The following is a 26,235-nucleotide window of genomic DNA, read 5'->3' as shown; positions in this document are numbered from 1 at the left end:
AAAGAAAGCTGGAGCAGGCAAGACTCTGGGGGGCTGGAGAGACACTAGGGGGCTGCAGCTGGAGAGATACTGAGGGGATTTTCTGGAGAGACATAAAGGAGCTGGAGAGACACTGGGGGTCTGGAGAGACACTGGGGGGCTGCAGCTGGAAAGATAGAAAGGGGCTGGATTAAGGATATGATTGTGACCAAGTCCTCCTGCAGCAATAGGACGTGGTTACAATTATATACTTTTTCGTAGGATACAGATCCCTATTTCTAACTGCTGCACTACTCAAGACTTCCAAAGTTCTGGCGAGTTATTATTACATCTATGCTCCACTGACATCTCTACATGAAAGCTGCTATTTTGTTTCATCACTGTATGTGTACATCATACATTTTATGGAGAACTTAGCCACCACTGACAAAAAGAACTGCTATATATTTGTATGTGGTTTGGCTGTAAAAGATTTTATTGATTAATTTTTATCATACTATGAAGTTTTTCTTGGTGTATTCAAGTCAATAAACGTGTTTTTTTTTTTAATCTATATTTGCCTTTTGAATGTAAAGTAAGGACATTGTTGCTAAATTCTGGATTAAAGAAAGTAACATTTCTATCCACTTGTCTGTATACAATTACAAAATCCTCTCCAAGGATTGCTATTGAGATTGTGGTACACACCTGTCTCACCAGTATTATAAAAGATCAGACCAAAGTCTGTGAACATTTTGTTTATTCAGCGCTGTATGAAACATTTTTTTGTGCAATATTAGACAGTAAAGCATTCAGAGACTGGAAGGGCAGGCAGGAGGTAGAGTAGTAATCAGAGAAACTTTGCAGATGTGTCCTCATTCCCCCATCCTTTTTGCACTACAGTATATTTCTTCTTCTTCTTCAGGGTCCATAGTGCTCCACAGGGGAGACAATGGGGATGTCCCAAAGCAGTTGTTTAAGGGAGGGGACGCTCTTTAGCTGAGAGAAGAACCCTGCGCCTGAAGGAAGCATCCTGAGAGGCAAAAGTATCAAAGGCATAGAACCTAAGAAAGGTGTGGACAGAAGACCACGTAGCTGATAGTTGTTCAGCAGAGCCACCACGCCGGGCTGCCCACGAGGGACCCACAGAGCGAGTAGAATGAGCAGATACTGTAGCTGGCACAGGAAGGCCAGTCTGCATGTAAATTGAACAATACAGTGGTGCGCTTTGTACACCCAGGGATTACAAGTGATTAAACAGCAGCTGACATATAAGGGATACGGCCCAAGAAATCCCTTCAGAGCACAAGACTACAGGAAAATATATAAGTCTGCGCTAATAACTACTAAAAAAATGTACATACACTCTGGAGCTGACAATAATAATTTATTATGAAACAATGTAATAATCACATTGGAAAGAAGAACTGCAGTTCCTTAAAATGAAAACAAACTAACAAATACTCATAGATACATATCATTCAATCATAGACAGAAATGTGCACTAATGAGTCCAATGGATCATTAGGACCCCACTAAAGACCTATATTGGTCAAAGCAGCAATGGTATATATGGATCAAACCAGCAAAGGTATGTATGGGTTAAATTCCCACTTGTAGGAAAAGTTAGTAAGATGTACATGCTGGTTAACAGGTGGAGTGTTAAACTTTTCGCATAAACTCAATTCCAGATGTCTCTCTATTCCCACGGGCAGACACCCAACGAGTATAGTGACTTTGGGCATTAGTCACTCACTGCTTACCCACTCACAGTATTTGCAATCTTGAGGAGCAGTTAGCATAAGTAGTGAATGTGGCTGCAATGTGTCTCCTATATCAGCAGTGAGTCACTTGAGACAAAGCACGGGGTGTGCCTCGTCTCCAGTGGCAGTTTGGAGAGTTATTCAGGCAGTGAGCTTACACACTATAGTGCAGTTGGCCGTATGGTAATCACATGTATGGTAAAGCATGGATGGTTGTTAACCCTCTTCTATTTAAGCCGCAGTAAGTTGGATAAACCACGGCAGCATGTAGGAGATCCACAATCCAATACTGCGAATATCAGGAACAAAGAACTTCTAGACATTAAGTCCCTTGACGCGTTTCTCCCCTTTCATAGGTTTTTTTTTTGCAAAAGGTTGTAATAATCACTGTGGAAGCCAGTGAACACTTATACCAGGAACCACCATTCAATATAGCAGTGTTCCAACAGGTACTAATTAAACAGTTATTACTTGCACTCATGATAACCTGCACACTTACTTTTTAAAAGGCAGCTCACAGAGTGTATGTCATTACTCCATATACAATATAGCTATATAACAATAATAATAAAGTAAATAATATATATATAATAGAACCCATCGATTCACTGTATATATATATCATACCTAATAGTTTAGACATATTAGTTAAAATATATAAAATATAAAAAAAAAGAGGTATAGTTTATTAGGTGAAAGTAGGATTGTGTGTATAGAAAGATAAATAACAAAATAAATATATATTATGTAGAGAATGTAGAAAAAGTATGCATATTCTATAATGAATACATAATGAAATGATGAAATGAATAATAATTAAAAAATGATAATGAGAAACAAAAATAAAAAGACAGAAATGTACATTTCATAAATAGAGGTTTGTCCCCATATTTCTTACTATAGCTAAAATACAATAATGATCCACTGGGTCATTATTCATATAGCTATATGCTCTTTAATATAATAAAAAAATACAAAACTAAAAAATGAATGAAAATAAAAAAAATAAAAAAAAAGATGGAACGAGCAGCAAGACCACAGTGGAATGGCGCCCTGAACTGGGAGAGTGGCCGCAGGGAGAGCGCCTTCTCCCCTATGCTGACTTTAACCACCGGGACCCCTGGCCTTACATATGGCCTGCGCCAGTGCTAGTAATGCCCTAGTTGGCCTAGTGGAGTCCCGGACGAACCGGTGTCCACGTCAGCTCCTCCGGTCTGTCTCCTAAGACTGGAGGTAAGACTGCACATACAGTCAGGTGCATAAATATTGGGACATTGACAGGATTTTCATATTTTGGCCTCTATTCACCACCACAATGGCTTTGAAATGAAACAAACAAGATGTGCTTTAACTGCAGACTTTCAGATTTAATTTGAGGGTAATTGCATCCAAATCAGGTGAACGGTGTAGGAATTACAACGGTTTCTATATGTGCCTCCCACTTTTTAAGGGGCCAAAAGTAATGGGACAAACTAAACAATCCTAAATCTAACTTTCACTTTTTAATACTTTGCTGCAAATCCTTTGCAGGCAATTACAGCCTGAAGTCTGGAATGCATAGGCATCACCAGACGCTGGGTTTCATCCCTGGTGATGCTCTGCCAGGCCTCTACTGCAAATGTCTTCAGTTCCTGCTTGTTCTTGGGGCATTTTCCCTTCAGTTTTGTCTTCATCAAGTTAAATGCATGCTCAATCGGATTCAGGTCAGGGGATTGACTTGGCCATTGCATAACATTCCACTTTTTAGCCTTAAAAAACTCTTTGGTTGCTTTTGCAGTATGCTTCGGGTCATTGTCCATCTGCACTGTGAAGCGCCGTCCAATGAGTTCTGAAGCATTTGACTGAATATGAGCATATAATATTGCCCGTAACACTTCAGAATTCATTCTGCTGCTTTTGTTGGCAGTCACATCATCAATAAATACAAGGGAACCAGTTCCATTGGCAGCCATACATGCCCACGCCATGACACTACCACCACCATGCTTCACTGATGAGGTTATATGTTTTGGATCATGAATAGTTCCTTTCCTTCTCCATACTCTTCTCTTCCCATCACTCTGGTACAAGTTGATCTTTGTCTCATCTGTTCATAGGATGTTGTTCCAGAACTGTAATGGCTTTTTTAGATGTTGTTTGGCAAACTCTAATCTGGTCTTCCTGTTTTTGTGGCTCACCAATGGTTTACATCCTGTGGTGAACCCTCTATATTCACTCTTGTGAAGTCTTCTCTTGCTTGTTGACTTTGACACATATACACCTACCTCCTGAAGAGTGTTTTTGATTTGGCCAACTGCTGTGAAGGGGTTTTTCTTCACCAGGGAAATAATTCTTCTGTCATCCACCACAGTTGTTTTCGTGGTCTTCCGGGTCTTTTGGTGTTGCTGAGCTCTCCGACGCGTTCTTTTTTTTTAAGAATGTTCCAAACAGTTGATTTAGCCACACCTAATGTTTTTGCTATCTCTCTGATGGGTTTGTTTTAATTTTCAGCCTAATGATGGCTTCCTGCACTGATAGTGACAGCTCTTTGGATCTCATATTGAGAGTCGACAGCAACTGATTCCAAATGCAAATGTCACACCTAGAATCAACTCCAGACCTCTTACCTGCTTAATTGATAATGAAATAATGAGGGAATAGCCCACACCTGTCCATGAAATAGCTTTTGAGTTGATAGTCCCATTACTTTTGGCTCCTTAAAAGTGGGAGGCACATATAGAAACCGTTGTAATCCCTACACTGTTCACCTGATTTGGATGTAATTACCCTCAAATTAAATCTGAAAGTCTGCAGTTAAAGCACATCTTGTTTGTTTCATTTCAAAACCATTGTGGTGGAGAATAGAGGCCAAAATATGAAAATTCTGTAAATGTCCCAATATTTATGCACCTGACTGTACACGCGTGTCTCCGAGAGCGGGGATCTGCCTTACCTGTCCTCTTGATTCCCGGCTGCAGTCTGGGGTCTGGGGGGGCTTCTGCTAGCTCGGTCCCCCTCAGAACCCCGCCGAGAGTACCTAGCCAAGGGCTGGTGTCACGGCGCCGCAGAGGGGTGATGGAGCAGCAGTGCAGATGTCCCATGGACTGTCTCGTGCTGCTGCTCATTAGTAGAATAAATGAAAATTAATAAAATCATAAAAATAAACGTGGGCTGCTTAATACACGGTGATCCAGCTCTTGCCGGACACCAATGAAACTGGGTTGCCCTCAGGCTGTGGGCAGGATATAGGGGAAGGACCGGATCATCCTGGGACTGAAAAGCTTTGCTGTTGGTGTCTGGTCCTCCAAGTCCCACCTACACCCCATTGTCGCCCCTGTGGAGCCCTATGAACCCTGAAGAAGAATTAGTCCACACTGCCCTCTTACACTCTTCTGCAGCAGGCTGTTTCTTTAACATAAAATACATAAAGTGACTGATATAAAAGTTTCTGTTTACTGTAATTTAGAAGTTAGAATTATGTAGGCCACAGGTAACACAAAAGTAAAATAGAACAATGTCTGAAAATCTCCTGAATTTCGGGGAGTTCTCCCAGTCACCCGGATCCCACCCACTTCCCTAGTGAAGTAAGCAGCTCTTCATGCTGCGATATGCTGTGAAATGCACCTCCAGCAGTATGACAATTTATGGCTTTACGATACGGGGAGAGCAGCACAATGTCACAATCGCACTATCACACCCCCTGCACTTGCCATTTGGACCTATGGGAGCTCCCTGAGCCTAGGTTCCTAAAGTTGACAAGTATAGATGACTCCTCATACATTTAGCCTCAATATGCCACGTGCCAGGTGTGAGTGAGTTGCCAGGTCCCGTGCTACTCTGCTAGCGTCGAGTATCTTTTTTTGCCGAAAATGCGTCTAAGTCACAATACAATGTGAGCAGGATGCACCAAGAGACTGTGCTGATTAATTTAATATGTGACACTTGTATATCTGTGTGCACCTGAATCTGTATGTGAAGCACAACGAAACTTGGAATAAAAAAAGCTGCGGCAGCTACATTATTGTAGCACTTTGTATACAGATTCAGAGACCCAGTCGCACACAGATATATAATTAGCAGTGTCTGCTGGTGCTTCCTAGACTCATCGCATTGCAACTTAGATGCATTCTTGGCAAAAAAGACGCCCATTGCTAGTAAAGTGTCATGGGACCTAGCGCGATGAGAGGGGCTTTTTAACGCAACTGCAGCTAAGATGTGTAACGACACATATGTATGTAAAAGTGTTTGCTGCTGCTGTATGCGACTTTGAACCCATCATTTTTTTTTCCTGTAACTGCCTCTATATTTTTTCATGTAACTTTCTTGTGTGTTGTTCATCTCCTCCATCTGGCTGGCCACATGGTCCATGTACAAACACTGCACACTGTGTAGAGTCATTGTGTAAATCAGGGATGGGGAACCTCAGGCCCGGGGGCCGTATGAGGCCCGCGGAATTATTATTATTATCTTTTATTTTTATGGCGCCACAAGGGTTCCGCAGCGCCTTACAAAGTACATAAACAAAGTACATAAACATTTGAACAAAACAAGAAAACACTGACATACAGTACAAGACATTGCAGGACAAGTACATGGTATATAAACATTTGGAGTATAGAGTAGATAACGATGTAAGTAAAGGATGAAAAATACATGAGGTAAGAGGGCCCTGCTCGTGAGAGCTTACACTCTAAATGGGGGGGCAGACAGACAGGGGCAACACAGAAGGGGTAGATAGTGAGGAAGGAGCCTGGAGCAGTGGGTTAGGATTTTTGTCGCGGAATGTGTATAAGATGACCTTGTGTTATGTCAAAGTGAAGTTCTTCATTCATCTATATGACAAAAATAGATTTTATTTATGTGTTATTTGCATAAGAAATGTACAAAATAAAGTAGTTTGCCCTTTAATTTTTGTCTGTTAAATTTTAGCATCTAAATACATCCAGCTAAAATGTGGCTATTATGGGACTGTCCCGCCATCCTAATAGTGAGTACTATAGTCCCGGATGCTGGATGCTTTGCCATGCTCCTGTGAGTGGGTACTTCTTACATGCTGGGTACTTCATTTGGTCTGGCCCTCTGAGTTTTTTTCTGCTAGCCTCAGCTGGCTAGCAGGGTGCTTAGTATGGCACCTTGCAGAAAGAATCTATACAGCGGTGCTGCCTGTCACATACTGTATATCAATAAGGCCCTCGGCAGAAAAAAGGTTCCCCACCCCTGGTGTAAATCAAAGCAGCTACGAAGCTACTGCTGCGTAAGAGTGGATTATGGGCCCATTTGTCAATATGGCCCGAAAAGAGCAATTTTCTGTTCTTGCTTATTGTACCAATAGAGCGCATAGGCTTTGCCCTGGATGTATAATATTTGTTTAAAGAAGAAAGACCATCTTTATTTTAGCAATAAAGTTTTTTTTTCTTTACCGCCCAACTATCCATCCTAAGCTGGCAATAGGATCAATGCCACACATAGCTACCACTAGCAATACTCAGAGATGCGGCTTTTTAGGATTTTATAAATAGGCCCCTACAGTTACAGTACAGCAAAGGAGTATGTACACAGACGGTGTCATGGTTAGCATTACTGCCTCACAGCACTGAGTTTGTGAGTTAGATGCCCGCTACGGCCCTAAATGTGTGGAGTTTGTACATTCTCCCTGTGCTTGCATGGGTTTCCTCCCACACTCCAAATATGGTATGTTAATTGGCTCCGAAACAAAAATGAACTCCAGAGTGTGTGTGTACATGTTGTAGGGATAGATTGTAAACTCCGCTGAGGCAGGGACTGATATGAACGGCCAATTATTCTCTGCAATATGTGTGCACTATATAAATAATTGGTAATAAATAATTAATGTACAGCACGTCCCTATGTACAGCTGAATACCTGAAATCTGTGTTAAATGACTGGTATCTATGACAGCATCTCTATGGACACAGAATTAATGGTCATCCTCCAGTACTGATAGAAACACAGCAGAGAGATGTGGGAGTTAATCTGGATGGATTGCAAACAACAGCACAAAGGTTGTTGGGAAGCAGAGTTTCAGAGCTGCAGATTTAAGGCACCTGCAGGCAGGGTTATAAGAGGCCAAACCAACACTGTCATCCGTATCGCTGATGTTATGTGGCTGTGCCTTACTAATGACTTTTTGTGGAGGAACTTATAATGAGTCTTCAAACTAGTACATCCTGTATCACTATTCTGAAATGGAGGTAAACATGTATTCAGTGTACAGTACATGTCTAAAGTATATTTAATTACAAATACAATTTCTGCTGCCTAGCACTCACAATGCCCCAGGCATTTTCCTCATTAGACTGTTTAGCAGTGCTCCTCACAATGGTGCAGAGCTTGGTGTATGCCTGTTTGCTTAGTATGAAATGCACATATGCACATATGACACTTGCTAGTGATGATGATGACCGACACCAGAATTAGCTAGCCACTTCTGCAGATAGGATGCTGACGGCGCCTACATTATATCATTTTGTTAGCTCTAAGGCAGATTTTCTCCATTTCAAATTTATGCTCTCATCCTATAGTGCTGCGCTCTCCCTCTCTAAACAGTCATACTTTAAGAACCTCATCTCCTTTCAGTCCTCTAATCCCCAGCGTCTCTTCACTACTTTCAACTCCCTCCTTCGCCCACCCCCTCCTCGTCTCCCCTCCTTGCTCACTGCCCTTGACTTTGCTACCTACTTTACATCTAAAATTGATTCCATACGTCAGGACATCATATCCAATCAGTCCCCCAGCTCTCCACCTCCTCCTTTCCCTAGTCACCTCTCCCCATCAACTTTACCAACTCTAACATCCTTCTCCCCTGTATCTGGAGAGGAAGTCATGGCCCTCATCCGGTCCTCCCCCCCTTCCACCTCCCCCCTTGATCCCATCCCCTCCCGCCTCCTCCGCTTCCTCTCTCTCTCCTGCTCCCATCTTGCCCACCTCATTAACCTCTCCCTCTCATCAGGCACTGTTCCTTCTGCATTCAAACATGCCCTTGTCTCCCCCATTCTTAAAAAACCTACCCTTGATCCTAACCTTCTTTCTAACTACCGTCCCATCTCTCTCCTCCCCTTTGCCTCCAAACTCCTTGAGCGGATTGTCTACAACCGCCTTACCACTTTTCTTTCCTCCCACTCCCTCCTTGACCCTTTTCAGTCTGGCTTCCGTTCTCTCCACTCCACTGAAACTGCCCTCACAAAAGTCAGCAATGACCTCCTTGCTGCCAAATCCCAAGGCCACTACTCTCTTCTCATTCTCCTTGATCTCTCTGCTGCTTTTGACACTGTGGACCACCCTCTCCTGCTGAATATCCTTCACTCCCTTGGTCTACGTGAAACTGCCCTCTCCTGGCTGTCATCCTACCTCTCTGACCGATCTTTTTCTGTTTCCTCTCACGACTCCTCTTCCCCTCCACAGCCTCTTACAGTAGGTGTTCCCCAAGGTTCTGTTCTTGGTCCTCTCCTATTCTCCCTCTATACTTCCTCTCTAGGTGAACTCATCAGCTCTTTTGACCTCCATTATCATCTCTATGCTGATGATACTCAAATCTACCTTTCCTCCCCTGATCTCTCCCCCTCTCTTCTGACTCGTATCTCCAACTGTCTCTCTGCTGTCTCTTCCTGGATGTCCCAGCGATTTCTTAAACTTAATATGTCTAAGACAGAGCTAATCATCTTCCCACCCTCCCACATCACCTCACTTCCCACTATTTCTTTATCAATTGATGGAAAAACTATCTCATCTAGTCCCAAGGTGCGCTGTCTTGGAGTTATCCTGGACTCATCCCTCTCCTTCAAACCACGTATCCAGAACCTTTCACAGTCCTCTCGTTTCCATCTCAAAAATATTTCTAAGATCAGACCCTATCTCACCCAAGATGCTACTAAAACCCTCATACACTCACTGGTCATCTCCAGATTGGACTATTGTAACCTCCTCCTATCTGGCCTCCCCAAATCCCATCTCTCTCCTCTCCAGTCTGTCCTCAATGCTGCTGCACGGCTTATCTTCCTCTCCAAACATTCTGCATCTGCCTCCCCTCTCCTACAAGCCCTACACTGGCTCCCCTTCCCTTTCAGAGTCCAATTTAAGGTTCTTACACTCGCTCACAAAGCCCTCACCCAATCTTCTCCCATATACATCTCTGATCTCATCTCCCTTCACGCTCCTCTCCGCCCTCTTCGCTCAACTAATGCACGCCGCCTTTCATGCCAGCTGATTACTTCCTCCCACTCCCGCCTCCAAGATTTTGCCCGCACTGCTCCCCACCTCTGGAACTCTCTCCCACTCTGCATCAGACTCTCCACCTGTTTGCAATCCTTCAAACGGGCTCTCAAGACCCACTACTTCATCAAAGCCTTCCAGCTATCATTCTAACTCCTTGCTACATGCTCATTCGTCCCCATCTACCCCATCTGTGTCAACCCAGTTTGTCTTCCCCCACCTTTTTAGAATGTAAGCTCTCATGAGCAGGGCCATCTACCCTCTTGTGCTTCTCCTTACTATAGTGTCATTTACTTCTTACTCACCACTAGGGCACCTAACACTTGGTTGCTTATCTAGGTGATATGGTCACTAATGTAGCAATATATATTATCCATGTCCTGTATTGTATTGTTCTGTAAGTCACTTGTATACAATTTGTTTTTGTACTTTGTAAGGCGCTGCGGAACACTTGTGGCGCCATATAAATAAATGCTAATAATAATAATAATAATAATAATTAGCGTATTTTATAATTATTTTTTGTGCTTATTTTATTTGTCCAAGAGGATGAAGTTTTTACCTGCTGTATTACAGAGTTTTCTATTTACATCAAAATAATAATGAATGCTATCAAAGTAATCATAAAAAAAACTTTTCTTGCTCTTATGACCAGGTTGTGTATTCAGTGTAAGTACACCTGACATAAACCTGGTGCCTATTGTATGTGTGCTACTGGAGCAGAGCTGGATGCATCTAAAAATGCCTCTGATTATGCATAGGGGCGGTAATACGCTGATATATGGGGGAAGCAATCGGGAAGCCGACTGCCTATATACCGGCAGCCGCCTTCCCGACTGTCTTATCCCGGCAAGGGTGAAATGCCGGGCGTCTAGAAGTAGACGCCCGCATTTCCCCGACGCCAGGAGACCGGCGCCCGGCATCACGATCGTAGTGATGCCGGGTGCCGCGAGCGGACAGCCGCGGGGGGGAGGGTTAGGTTTAGGGCTCCCGTGGGGGACTTAGGGTTAGGCACCCCCCCGGGAGGGTTAGGGTTAGGCTAGGGGGAGGGAGGGTTAGGGTTAGGCACCCCCTGGGGGGTACTTAGGGTTAGGCACCCCCCCGGGGGACTTAGGTTTAAGCAGCAGGGAAGGGGGTGGTTAGGCACTTAGAGGGGGGATTAGGGTTAGGCACTTGGGGGGGAAGTTAGGGTTAGGCACGCCTAAGGATGGTTAGGGGGGTTAGGTTAGTGGATACTTACCTATCCACAATCGGGATTTCCAGTGCTGTCGGGCTTCCGCTGCGTCGCACTCTGCTCCTGTCGGGCTGCCGCTGATGGGAATCGAACATGCGGCCGGCGGTATATCATACCCATTCCATATATGGGACACATGCGTGCAAACTCAGCATTAGCCACTATGACAGCAACAATGATTATAGTGAGTAGCAATCCAGCTAAAGGGGTTCAGATGTGTACCTGGATGAACCGTGATGCATGGGGTTCTAGTGCAATATTTATGACATGTAGGGAAAACGCTGCCATATATTACAGAAAGAACGCACCCCCTACCTACTCTAACTCTGTTGCAACATTTTACATTTGAGCCCCCTGCAATGTACCATGGTTTTGCCAAGATGCAAGAATCATGTTCTAACTGGATTTACTTCTAATCTGTAAATGCTATGCGGTCAGTTTGTCAATGTTCACTACACAAGAACGTCGAAATGAGTAATATGTCGACATCTTCTGTAGCATGTCAACATGGACATAATGTTGGCATTAGCTTTAGGGTTAGGCTTACGCTTAGAGTTAGGGTTACTTCAGAAATAGATTGTCGACATTTCATCAGTGTTGACATAATTACCATTTTGTAATTCTCATTTTGACATTCTGAATGTTGACATAATGTATCGAACCACCTCTAAATGATGCCATGCAGGACAGGATTACAAAATATTAGCTATAATTTTTATTTTTCTGGTTTGCTTAACTTTCTGGATAATGGATTTGGATAAAATATCCTATACAATGTGCTGTGAGAGAAGAAAAATAAATACATTGAAAGTGATGTGTTTGTTGCAATATCGCTATCTGTATAAGGTGTCAGTTTAGTACAGTGGGGTCAGTAATGTCAGAGAGTTTTGCTTCATTACAGCTACTTGATGCCCACACACACTTACGTAACCTGCAGTGCGCGCAGAGTTGCCTGGTGCCAAGGTGACTTAAGATGAAAAGTATATGAACCCTATGCCGTCTATCTGATGCCAAATTCCTATACCCGCTTGAAACCAATTCAAAATTAGATTTTTTAAACTGCTAAATTACTATGTCACACCAATATCAGCAGGGGCAACCTCGCTGAATCATAGTGTTGTTTGCAGCTCTCTCCATGTAAATGGAAGACAGATGAGCAGGGCCGGCTCTAGGGGTGTTTGACCAGTGTGGTTGCACAGAGGCGCCACCAGTAGAAGGCGCACCCCTCCCCATCATCCCGATTTCAGCGGGACAGTATTGTCCCGCTGTTCCACCCGTGGGCCGAAGTAGCCCACGGGTGGTCAGATCGGTAGGTTGGGGACCCCCACCACCGCAGCTGTGTGGCGGTGCCAAGCCCCTGGAGTGTGAATGGATGCTGCGTACATGCGCGCGGCATCCATTCGCTGACAGGAGAGTGCTGGGGGATGCCCAGCCAGTGACTGAGGGCTGGGCTTTACCCCCAGCCTGACGTTATTTGGAGGTGTGCCATGCAGGCACGCCTCCAAACAATGTCATGTAGGGGCGTGGCCTATGGTAATTAGACCACGCCCCCAATTTCGGTCGCGCACGATTTATGGGCACCTACTTTAGGGTCGGCACAGGGTGCTCGAACCCCTGGAGCCAGCCCTGCAGATGTGATTGATACCATTAACATTATTACTCATCAAAACATACTTAAGGTGTATTAGAAGCTCTTACTGTATGTGAACCAGTTCTAGTTGTTTAAAACAGAAAATCATCCCTAAATAAGACTTACTTCATCCTCATAAAGAGCCATGCCCCTTACTGATCCTGTTGTTCCAGCACGCTTCATCTAAAGCAAAAGCAATGAGAAATAAGTTCAATTAATTATTTCATTCATAAGAAATCGAGCAATACCATGTAATTTGTAATGCTTACAGGACAACAGATGTTAGCAGTATCAGATTATATGTACATACAGAAGATAAGTATTATGATCTACAAATGATGCATAGGAAAGGAATCCATTATTCAGAAAAGCAACTCAAGCAATTGTCAGTATGATGCATAGTAAGTGATGGCTAGGGGTGGAAGCTACTGATAGCTTAATAGAATCCCATGCAGAAAACACATTAGTGTCAGATTTTGTCATAATAATAGAATGTATTTAGGCTACTAGACATGAGCCATGGTCTCACACAAATAGGACTTACCGGAATAACTCGCTCCAAGCAGACATTGAAATTCTTCTTTTGGTTGGGTTTTAGTTTCTTCAAAGAAAACCGGGTCTCACCAATAAATTCATTATGGCCAAACTTGTCCTCATCACAAACTGAGATTCTGAAATTTAGAATAACCAAAAAAATAAACTCTATGGGCCCCATTTAACAACGAGTTTCACTACCAGCGGCATATTTTGTGTAGTATCGCAGTGATACCCATGAATATGCCACTCTGACGAGGTTCAGTGACTTCCCCCTCCTCAGCGGCATCCTCCACACTCTGTTGCTGGCAGCCTATCACTGCCAGCGACAGGCTGCTGTGTCATTTGCATGTTCAGACGGCCATTCTGCACATGCAAATTACGCTTTCACCTGGTGGGGACTCAGCAATGCCTGGAAGGCTTTGTTGAAACTGGAAAGGCTATGGCTTAGTCTCCATTGCCAGCAAAGGGGACTGTATCACTCTCTACAGCTATAGATGGCATACGTGATACAGTGACAAACAGCGATAATCTTAATTTACCACAGTTTGTTAAATACTGGAAATAACACTTTTAGCGAGTGCTAAAGGGGTTATGTCCCACTGTTAAATGGGGTCCTATGTTTGATGCCATATCTGTATCCACAGTGGATAAAAAAATAAAATCTGTCATAGGACAATTTGTGCTGTATGGATGAGGCCACATGATGGGGTCACTTCTTTTGGAGACGCATATGCTCAATGTCTAACCAGGAAGGGTTAAGCTGGGTACACACTATACAATCTGTTGTCTGATATAGTGTTCCAACGTGGATCAAAATGATATATCGTACACGTGTAACGATGCATTTAGCAGACATGTGATAGATAACGTAGTGTGTACGGCGACGTGAAGCATCATTACATCACATCGCTGCATTGCACCATCATAAGGTGTGCACCCAGCCTAACTCTAAAGGGTACAGCTGGTGAATGGTTCTCCCAAGTGCAGAGGAAGAGAAGGGAAAAAAATCCAGCTGGGGAAACAGGTATAAGTAAAAGGCACCTCGATAATCTACATATTATAAAGATGTGACAAAAAAACAACATTCTATCATGTTCAATCTGTTCTAAATTCTGTCAGTGCTGAGCCAAAGGAAGGCAAAGCGAAATATCAATGGCAATTAGATTACTTCCCTGGATCAATTATGTTGTTATAGTTGCAATCTTGCAAATATTATTTTCCATAACAAATACTGTACATGAAACCTAGTTATTGTTGAAATGATACAGCAACATTTCTGAGGGAGCCTGAGTCTGTCTAGAACAGGAGTGGGCAATAAGCGGCCCTCCATCTGTTGTTGAACTACAAATCCCATCATGCATTGCAACATTTTTTGCATGGTCAAATTGCAAAACTGTGGCAGGGCATGCTGGGATGTGTAATTTTACAATATCTGGGGGGCCGCTTATTGCCCACCCCTAGTCTAGAATGACCAGTCAGCCTACGTACTGATCTCCAACTGTCTTCAAAATCCTCATTAACTGGAGCGATGACCATTTAGCCAATATAGTCAATACTTTGCATACCTCTCTTGCTTAAAGAGGATTAATGCTGATTTTAGTAATCTTACATTACATTTGCAACTGTGCATCAAACAAAACCTCTTGCCTCAGCGTTTTCCTCTGTAGCTCTTCATCCGTGATTCCATGGTACACGAGGGTCTCATTCCATATTGGATTACGAGTGTTTCTGAGTGTTTTAGTGCGCAGTTTGTTTGCCTGAAAACCAAATAAAACATCAAGAAAACCATGCACTCTCGCATTTACAATAAGTACCATTTTATATAAGTTTCACATGGATAAGATAATTACAATTATTGTGTTGTAGCCTCCCAGTAACAGAACAAAAAAAATTTAGTAAAAATAAAAACAGTAACCACTGTGTGTAGTGCATAAATAAACTGTATTATTAATATAAATATCTGACATGCCGTGTATAAAACAGTCCGAAAACAAACTAAGGGGTAGATTTAGTTAGCGGTTCCTTCAGAACCTTGAGCAATAATGTAATACAGGTTATCTGACTGTAAACTCTTATTAATTCTTGCTCACACCCCCTGGAGATACAAGCAGAAATGAGTAAGTTTCTGATGGAACCCCGCTATCAAATGAATCTCCCCCTAAATATACAACAAGAGCATTCAGATCAAGCACCTGATACCAAAGTAGCAGCAGCTCACCTGCAGATGATGTGATATGACGCCAAATGCAGGGAAGACCACATTACCAGTTCAATATAATTATCATCATCCTAGGGTGCCACAATATTCAGCAGTGCTGTACAGTGGGGAAAGATGATGTGCTCAAACCATGTCCAACTGGTATGTGCTAATAACAAGTACCTCTATCCCTTTTTTAAGCGTATCAAGTAAATAGATGTACACATCCACAAATGACAAACGGCCATAATAACACAGAATGCTTCTCTTTCTCCATTGCCTACATTACCTTACTAGCCCCAGGTAGCAGATGCAGCTTCACATATGGATCGGCTAATCCATTTGAGTCCATAGGCTTTAACCCCTGGAAGAAAAAAAAGGATATGCAGGAATGAATAGTTTAAAATGATAATTAACATATGTGTTAAGTCAGTACAGAATTAATTACAACAGCTGGGGAAGCTACAACTTGTTTGTACACACTTATAAGTGCACTGGGGCTGCCAACAGCTAGCTGAGATTAGCTTCTCAAGATTGCATCTCCCCAGCCATGCATGCCTGTATAAAATCTAATTATGTTCAAGAAGATTACTGTCCTTCTGAACTGATTTGAGCTTTGCATCCTATGTACTCCATTTGTGAAGGTATGACTAAGGGCCTATTCCCCATAACTAATGGGCCAATTACACATGTGAAAAAGCTATTTTCAGCATGTTTTTTCTTGTACAGTACCCATTCATAATTGGGGGCCCGATGAGGCCGCCTAACATTCAACAAACTCTTTCATTATGGAACATACCTGTCACAAATTAGAACAGGTGCAATGACATCACACCTGTTCAAAATGCAATTTTGGAGAGAGTTCCCATGTTAAAAAAAACCCCAAAAACACATCTTTGCGCTCATGCACTGTTTTATAAAGTAGTGCACATCGATTGTAAAGTGTTAGCAACAGGTCAATCAGCACATTGTCCAGACCTGACGTGTTCATTGCAGAACAAACCTCATCAGTTGCTTCTAAAGCTGGCCATACACTGAATGATAATAGCTCAGATCCGACCATTGCACTACAGTTGTGAATGATTATCCTTCAGTGTATGTCCATGAATTATAATCGCTCATTACTTGAAAATGGCAGAAAAACTGACAGTCATTCTGCCAATTCCATGCTGTGATGTGGAGATTGTGCCCACACCTTGTGCAGTGTATGGAGGCATGGCAATTATTGTTACACCTCTCAGCCACTTTACCCAATTGGTCAGATCATCTCCCTCCTTCGTTTAGACCAGCATTACAGTGCAGCAATGCACATCAACTCAACTATCAGCTACTAGGTGTTTTTCTGGTTTATTTAGAAACTTTATAAACAACATGACAGTGCAGTAAGTGTCACAAAAAGAACACATAAAGAAACACTCTCACACCATCACTCTACAATGACTTAATATAGCCAGTCCTATGTTTGTTCTGTGTTCTCAGCTATGGAGCTGGTTGAGAGAGTACATCTCTGTATCGGCAGCTTAGATCCACTTCTGCCTTTCATGAATAGGAAATCTTTGCATCTCCTTCTACAACCCCGGCTCAGATTATGGTATTATAGGAATAATGTAGGACAGGCGTTTCCAAAAGCGTAACAAGATTTAATAGATATGGGCAAGGGCATTATAGGGAACTCCATAAATGGGTAATAGCACAGGGATGTCTTGTAGACACGAGTGAGAGGTGGTGATCAGAGATGAGATGTAAATCAGTGGTAGATCTAAAAAGGCATGAGGAAGAGGAGATTTAAGATGTATTAAGGGTTGGTGTTAGGGAGTGCTTTATGTCCATTAAAGTCTTATCTCTCCTCCAATGCCTCATAGGCGTTTTAACATTTCTATGGTGCGCATTGTGCATAATACCCATGATTGAAAGTCACTAAACTACAAAATGATCACACTTCCTCCAAAATGTCATTATGTCAGGGGCATGGCCATATCACAATGGGCATGGTCACACCTCCGGGAGCATGTCTAGAGCTTCTTTAGTGCTAGTCCACCCCAAACTCACCTACCCTCTGCCAAAAATATCCCTTCAATTGCCACAGGCATCAGAGGCACCTGAACCTGGTGACCGCACTCACCATGGTGAATGGGGAAACAATTCCCTACCTACTTCTGGTAAGTTGGGACAAAAGTGCTAATATATATATACATATATAATTATATATATATCCACAGTTCTGCCGGCACTCTGACAATTTGACCCTGTGCTAGAATCCAATATCATACACCTCCAAAACACAAACGACACTAGGACACTGGTATAAAGTATAACAGCTTGTATTGTAGAATCTGCAATACAAGCTGTTATACTTTATACCATTGTCCTAGTGCCATTTGTGTTTTGGAGGTATATATATATATATATATATATATATATATACATATATACACACACGCACACACATATATAGGTATATATATATATATATATATAGATATACAAATTAACACCCTTAATATATAAGGCATAGCACAAGCATATCCTACAATATTCACAATCCAAACAATACCCATTGTCACCAGCAAAATGTCCTTTTGCCTTTTGGCAAATATTATGCAACAGCTGGAAATTTTAATAAGCAAATCTTGAGGAGAAGTGAAGAGAGTAGAGACATGAAACTTCAACACTGGTGGCTTCCTGCAGTTCTGCTACAACACAAGTGTGTCAGTCAGTCATCATTAGTACTACAAACTTTGTTCTGCATAAAAATCCTGAAAAAGTCAATAACACTCAAGAATTCCCTTTTCTATTCTCCTTTGCTCAAGACAGAAAACGCCTCTCACACAATGATGAGACACGACCACATGACAGGAAACAAAATAAGTTGAATACATTGTCACAAGTTGCAGATAACACTTGTACATGTTCCTGACACAGGCTTACTTGGTGTTGAAGGTGGGTGGTCCAAATATCCAGAGACTATTTTGTGAGATCTGTACCATGGTTAATTACTCTATTTTAGTAAAGAAAATGTGCTAATAATAAGACTCAGAAATCTGCTGAGCTAATTTAGGCAGATTTATTATTTGGAAAAAATTGGCTTCTATTTTTGTTGAATTACTGTTTGCAATATATACAGAATATGTGGATGAAGAAATTAACAGTGTTTATTTCTAGCAAATGCCTTGCTAGTTTGTAAGACTTCTTTTAATTGTGTGTAATACAGGTTGAGTCTCCGATATCCAAAATGCTTGGGACCAGGGGTAATTTGGATAACGGAATATTCCGTATTTTGGAATATTTGCATATCATAATGAAATATCTTGCGAATGGGACCCAAATAGACACACAGAATGCATTTATATGTTATATACACCTTATACACACAGCTTGCAGGTAATTTTATACAATATTTTCAATAATTTTGCGGCTCAAAGTTTGTGTACAAACATAAAATTCACTTATGTTTCATATACACCTTATACACAAAGTCTGAAGGTCATTTTATACAATATTTTTAATAATTTGTGCCTTAGACAAAGTTTGTGTACATTGAACCATCATAAATCAAAGGTTTCATAATCTCAGTCATGCCAAAATAATTCCGTATCACAGAATATTTGGATATGGGAGACCTAACCTGTACTTTGAACAGAATGAATTGTTTCATTGATCTTTACTGTTCTTATTATTTTCTGCCTTTAATTGTGAACACCAGGATAGGAGTAACTGAACATAGCGCTTAGAACAATTAGACAGTTTTGAATATACGGACATCTCTCAACACTAGTATAATGGATGGCACCTACTTACAGCCGCAGCTGTCATTAGAAAGTGTAGGGCCCAGTGCAAATGAAACTGGCTTGTCTCCCCCACTTCTTTATTTTCTCCCCCCACCCACTCTTTTCCATTTCCACCTCCTCATCTATTGTTGAAATATGCAGCCCATCTTACTTACATAACGATTGGTAATGTAGCATGAACAAGACTTCAATATTTCATCATTTATATATACAGCACAGTTATGAAAACATCATCATCATATAAATCAATCTTATTTGAATATTTTAGCCAAACATTATCTCCAACCTCTCCGTACGCCCCTTACATACCCATCAGCCCTCTAGACATGCACCAAGACCTCTCCGTACGCCCCTTACATACCCATTAGCCCTCCACACATGCACCAAGACCTCCCCGCATGCTACCACATGTACCCCATTTTTCCTTTGTACTCTTTTATTTCCATTTTACAAATGAAGCACTGTTCCTATTGCTACCAAACTTTTCATGACCCTGATTTATTTATGGCACTTATAAGATATAAATAATCCAATATGGAGATAAGATACTATATGTTATCTTAAAGTTGCAATGGTCATATGATGATCTTCCTAAATCAAGTAACCAGTAAAAATCAAATGTAAAGGGTTCAGTATCACTTATACTCATCTTGTAGACTAGAGAATACATACTTCATGGATCTGATACATGAGGCTGAATCTGCTGACCTGTGCTGTGCTGAGCAACATTGTCACTAGCGAGGGTGGAATGGGCTCTCGGGGCTGATGGAGCCAATGATCGCAGCCGAGTGCTGCAACCCTGTACATCACTGATGGCAGCTATGCTTATAGCCTAATGCAGTGGTTCCCAAACTGTGCGCCGTGGCACCCTGGAGTGCCTTTGGACACTTGCAGGGGTGCCTCAGGTGGGATGCAATCGGGAAACTGGCTGACGTGATCCCGACAGCCGGCTTCCCGACTGCTTTATACCGGTGTGGGTTAAATGACAGGCATCTATATCTAGACGCCTGTCATTTTCCCGACGCCGGGAGACAGGCGCCCGGCATCCCGATAGAAGGGATGCCAGGCGCCGCGAGCAGACAGCCGCGGGGGGGGGTTAGGTTTAGGGCTCCCGGGGGGGACTTAGGGTTAGGCACCCCCCCGGGAGGGTTAGGGTTAGGCTAGGGGGAGGGAGGCTTAGGGTTAGGCACCCCCGGGCGGACTTAGGGTTAGGCAGCGGGGAAGGGGGAGTTAGGGTTAGGCACTTACAGGGGGGATTAGGGTTAGGCACTTGGGGGGAGGTTAGGGTTAGGCACCCCTAAGGAGGGTTAGGGTTAGGGGGGTTAGGTTAGGTTAGTTATTACTTACCTTAGGACAATCGGGATTTCCAGCGCTGTCGGGCTGCCGCTGCCAGAATCTGTTCATCTGTCGGGCTGCCGCTGCCGGGAATCTAACCATGCGGCTGGCGGTATTTCATACATTCCCCTCAGGTTGGTGGTCCAGCATCAAATCAAATTCTTTATGGTCAATATAATGTAAATATGTGCACAAACTGAAGCACAAACCTGTCCACCACTAAATAAACAAAGGATGACAGGTCAGCACAATTTACTTCACTTTACTACTTTTTTTCAGAATTTCTCAATAACAAACTTTTGGCTTAGGGGTGCCGTGAATACAATTCAGATGCACTAGGGCGCCGTGATTCAAAAAAGTTTGGGAACCACTGGCCTAATGGCATAACTATACAGCTGTTCATGAGGAAGCTAACCCTATTAGAACAATCATCAAAACTGTTTATTTGTAAAAAGCCACAATATTCAACAACTTCTGATGGTAGGGAAAACAAAACATGTATAAAGAAATGTAGTAGGCAGATGAATATGTATGTATGAGAGTAGAAAGGGGTAAGGTACGGGATGCCGGCGGTCAGAATCTTGACGTCATCATCCCGACTGGGTCACAATTTTAACAGAAGGAGATAAGTATACTACTCTTCCCCTACACCTAACCCTCCCTCCCCGAAGCCTAAACCTAACCTTCCCCCTTTAGCGTAAACCTCCCCCCACCCCTTAGCTTAAACCTAACCCCCCACAGCCTAACCTTAACCCTCCCCCTAGTACCTAACACTAACCCTCCCCCTAGTGCCTAACACTAACCCTCCCCCTAGTGCCTAACACTAACCTTCCCCCTAGTGCCTAACACTAACCCTCCCCCTGGTGCCTAACACTAACCCTCCCCCTAGTGCCTAACACTAACCCTCCCCCTAGTGCCTAACACTACACCTCCCCCTAGTGTCCAACACTAACCCTCCCCCTAGTGCCTAACAGTAACCCTACCCTTAGTGCCTAAGACTAACCCCTTCCCCTAACCCCCATACTTACTGTCAGGATGCTGGTGCCAGGATTCTGACTGGTGTCAGGATTCTGACACCGGCATCCTGACAGCCGGGATAATAACAACATCCCATAGAAAAAATAGGGAAAGTCTTCTTCATGATATCTCCAATCTAATGCTGGGCATACACTCTGCAATTATCTGTGAGATATCTGTCCAATCTGTCTGGTGGGAAGGAAAATCTTGTCTGTTTTCTAGTGTTTGGGAGCAAATTTCTATTGTTATTTACTCCCATAGATTACCAGGTTTTCAATCCAACCAGCCAGATTGCATAAGACAACTAGTGGATATTAGACATCAGTAAAGAGAATGGGCAAACTAGTTATAGCATGCTCACTTTGGGATATTTTGAGGCCCATAAATGTTCCTCTCACCTTCATAGTTTGGTTGCGACTAAGAATTTTTAATTAAATTCAATAAAATAAGAAAAAACAAAACAAGGTTTGTTCTCCAGTTCTTCCAGTGGAGTGAGTGTGGGCCCTATTAGAGGAAATTTGTCCCTTGCCTACTTTATCCATTCACATCATACTGCCATGTCATTTAACTTCTCATCTTTACACTACAATAACCCTAATACCAGCATCTAAAAGCACGTTTGACAAAATCTACTTCCATCTATCCTCCCTTGTTATTCATAAACCCTGAGACTGACAGCAGTAGTGCTTCCAGCCATACAATTACGCTATCACACCGCCCAGCTCTGTCAGTTATCATAACAGGTTGGTTGTTATAAAGCGTCCTGACCATGATCATCAAATGCTACTATCACAGCTATTCAGATCCAGTTCACTTTCTGTTTAATGACCAACAGCTTCAAATACAAAACCGGTATACATGAACAAGCACTGTGAGTCTGGAATGCCGAGATGAAAATATACTACACAATGCGTTCAAAGTCTGGAGGACAATCACGCCATGGCTTAGTTAAACAATCTTACAATTGCTGAAATATGGAAGTACGTATATGGTGGCCTGTTGTGATAATTATAATGAGGTAAGATGAGGCAAAAGTCTCTCAGTAAAGTCTTGGGAAGCAATAACAGATTGTATTGCTTTATTTCTTTTAAGGTTCATGGCGCCAGTTTAATCCTGAAGATTTTAACTTTGTAATACAGCCTACTTGTTATAAAGGATCAACTAGGCAGATATTATCCCCAACTCCACTCCCAAACATTTACAACATAATGCAGGGTACAAACATGTACAATGGTGTTACCCAGCAATGCGATGTAACAATATATCAGATCGCAGAACACACTGCACAATCCGCTGTATGACGATGCAATCTATCATTACAAGCTTCATGTAACAGCACTGCCTCGTCCATCACATCATCCCAGCACATCAGATGGGACGATGCAACCACCAAATTCATGAAATGATGAACTGGGTGGTTTTGTCCGTACACACACTATGGGCCAAATGTAATAGGGTGAGAGTTTAGAAAAGTGAGAGTTTCTGACACTTTTTAAACTTTGCCAATGTAATAGAGTCCAAAAACAAAGTAACAGAGCGAACTTGCATGTTTTTTTAGACAGAAAACTCTCACGATTTAAAATCTCATCCAGATGTTTTCCCATTTTGAAGATAAATCTCGACTAATGTGAGAGTTTACTGCTAAACTCTCACATTTTCTAAACTCTCACCCTATTACATTTGGCCCTATATGTTGGTCATTGCGATCCGTCGCGGATCGTAAGATCGGCCAATATATAGTGCAGTGGTTCTCAAACTCGGCCCTCAGAACCCCAAACAGTTCATGTTTTCCACGTCACCTAGCAGCTGCACAGGTGTATTAATTACTCAACCAAATCAAATAAAATTCAGGCGCATAAACACTTCAATCTACAAATAAAAATAATTTAAAATACTTCCTTTTTGCATAAATAAGAATTCTTTGCTGCTCCTATAGAGTATTACAGAGTTATGTTATTTTCCAACAACAAGGAGAGCAAATAGTGGTAAAAAGAATCAATTTAATAAAAATGTATATATACAGATGGGTCCTCATACATCTAGCCTCCTTGCGCGTTCAACAGCCCTTCTAGTCGCACCATGCCGTGGCGTGACTTGGTAGCGCAGAGCATCTGTTGTGTGACTTTTTACCTTCAAATGAGTTTTATTCACACAGCGATGCGAATGGATAGCACAAGCAGCTTTTCCTGATTAAAATGATATGCAGCATGCCTATGTTCTGTAAGTGAGTGCGGGTGTATCTGCATGCGAAATGCTGCGTTACAGTGATACAGGTGCTGACACTTTAACGCAGCGTTTTGCATGCAGATACACCCGCAGTCGCACACAGAACATAGGCATGCTGCATATCATTTTAGTCAGCAGAAGCTGTGCATCATTGTGCGAATAAGATGCATTTGAAGGTAAAAAGTTGCACGAAAACACGCTAGGTGCTGCTAAGTCAAACGGAGCTCCTGCGTTATGTGCGGCACGACTTGTAGCGCACGGAGGATAGATGTATGTGGACACATCTGTATACATACAAGTCCTAAAAATATTTTGCAACAATGTATAATACCACAAGATATACTCTAATACAGGGGTATTCAACGTGTGGCCCTCCAGATGCTGTAGAAATACACATCCCAGCATGCCCTTACAGCAAACCTGTGGCAGTGCATGCTGGGATGTGTAGTTCTACAACATCTGGAGAGCCACACATTGAATACCCCTGCACCTGTCATCACTTCAAATCTTTATCTCCAAAAATATGTTGTGGTAAAAAAATTGCAAAAAAGAAAGAAAGAATCCACCTTGCAAGAAAAAGTCCAATTAGGGGCAACCAATTTGTGTCCTTGAATCAGTGTTTACATAGCTGAGAACATATATACCCTTGTCTACAAGCTATATTGCCAGATATCGCGCATAACACCACCTCCCTTTTAACTTGATGTCAAAAACGGAATCCAGATCATCAGCCCACTAGGTATAGCGGTGTCACAAAACAAACATAGTCCTGAGAGGAGTGTTTTCCTTCATCTCCTTAGTCTTACCACACTCTTCTTAGAATGTACTGGGCTGTATTATCCCCGCTACTAATTACACTCATTTTTGCCATTTTTGTATTGAGAGGTAGGAAAGGATGTGACACGCTATCACGAGAGCTGCTGGTAGAGGGGTTGTCACTCCCTATGTATAGATGAAAAAACAGAAAGAGAAAAAAACCAGTGCTAGAACATTATATAATAATACTGGATGGATGGTTATGAAATGTAAAAAAGTACCAATTTGTGATTTATTAGCTAATATTAGCACTTAAAAGAATGCAATAGAAATGGACATTCATATAAACACATGTAAAATGTATCAATATACAAACAAACATTTAAGAGCTACTTTCTGACCCACACTCCATACTCCTGATGAAGCTGAGCGGTCATTGCCCAGCGAAATGCATTGAGACTCCACCTTATGATACTTGGACCTTTGGGCTTTTGGAAACTATTGGTACACACTCTCCTCCCTGATACAAGTCTTGGATTTACCCCTGCAGCCGTGGACGCTTCCTTGTAATGTGCTTCAGCCCAGATTTTCACCTCCGCTGGATGCTGGATTTCCCACACAGCTATCTTAGCCAAGAACTGGTAAAGTTGTGTTGCTATCTTTCAAATTGTTGTGGCTCAGTTTGCAATTCCCCTGAGTGGGATATAACAAAACTTCCTATTTATCAACAGCCACCTATTGCCTGTGTGGGGTTGCAACCATTGACTCTTGTGGGATTATTTAGAGAGAGTTTCATTTGTGCCTACCTACCCAACAGTGGTCCCTGGTGGATATATACAACCCATCAATTTGTGTTTATGTTGCTCTTAAATGTTTGTTTGTATATTGATACATTTTACATGTGTTTATATGAATGTAGATTTCTATTGCATTCTTTTAAGTGCTAATATTAGCTAAAAAATCACCAATTGGTACTTTTTTACATTTCATAACCATCCATCCAGTATTATTATATAATGTTCTAGTGCTGGTTTTTTTCTCTTCCTGTTTTTTCATAGTACTGAGAGGAGTGTTTTCCTCCCTTTCCTTAGTCTTACGGCGCCCTTATTAGAATGTACTTGGTCTGTATTATCCCCGCTCTTTCCGTTGTGGAGAGCAAGCTGGTAACATAGGGCAGGGTCGTTCCCCGGGAGGGAGTGTTCTGAACGGTCTCAATTTCTCCAGCTGGTAGACAGATTGATCTTAGAAGCGGCTACAAGGATCTTTCAAGCAGCTGCAGGCAGGCAGGATTTCCCTGTTCTTAACACGTTTCTCCGCTATTAAGAGCAGTGGTTTATTCAGAAGGCAAAAATGAGTGTAATTAGTAGCGGGGATAATACAGCCCAGTACATTCTAAGAAGAGTGTGGTAAGACTAAGGAGATGAAGGAAAACACTCCTCTCAGGACTATGTTTGTTTTGTGACACCGCTATACTCAGTGGGCTGATCATCTGGATTCCGTGTTTGACATCAAGTTAAAAGGGAGGTGGACTTAAGTGCGATGACCCTGGCAATATATCTTGGAGACAAGAGTATATATATTCTTGG

General features: G+C 42.3%; 1 protein-coding gene across 1 annotated transcript in view; it reads right to left on the bottom strand.

The window, feature by feature from the left end:
- The window catches only part of RPH3A (rabphilin 3A), a 267,877-nt gene that overhangs the window by 22,906 nt on the left and 218,736 nt on the right, over positions 1 to 26,235 (bottom strand). The window contains exons 13-16 of the mRNA XM_088449094.1: positions 15,817 to 15,891; positions 14,978 to 15,087; positions 13,338 to 13,464; positions 12,920 to 12,976 (exon numbers count right to left, since the gene is read on the bottom strand). Coding sequence (XP_088305220.1) covers positions 12,920 to 12,976; positions 13,338 to 13,464; positions 14,978 to 15,087; positions 15,817 to 15,891 — 369 coding nt within the window. The remainder of the gene's footprint in view (positions 1 to 12,919; positions 12,977 to 13,337; positions 13,465 to 14,977; positions 15,088 to 15,816; positions 15,892 to 26,235) is intronic.

This window comes from Taudactylus pleione, unplaced genomic scaffold (genome assembly GCF_031769625.1).
Source record: "Taudactylus pleione unplaced genomic scaffold, aTauple2 ptg000479l, whole genome shotgun sequence".
Classification (NCBI taxonomy): domain Eukaryota; kingdom Metazoa; phylum Chordata; class Amphibia; order Anura; family Myobatrachidae; genus Taudactylus; species Taudactylus pleione.
Note: the sequence above shows the minus strand (reverse complement) of the source record. Positions and strands in the feature narration are given on the sequence as shown.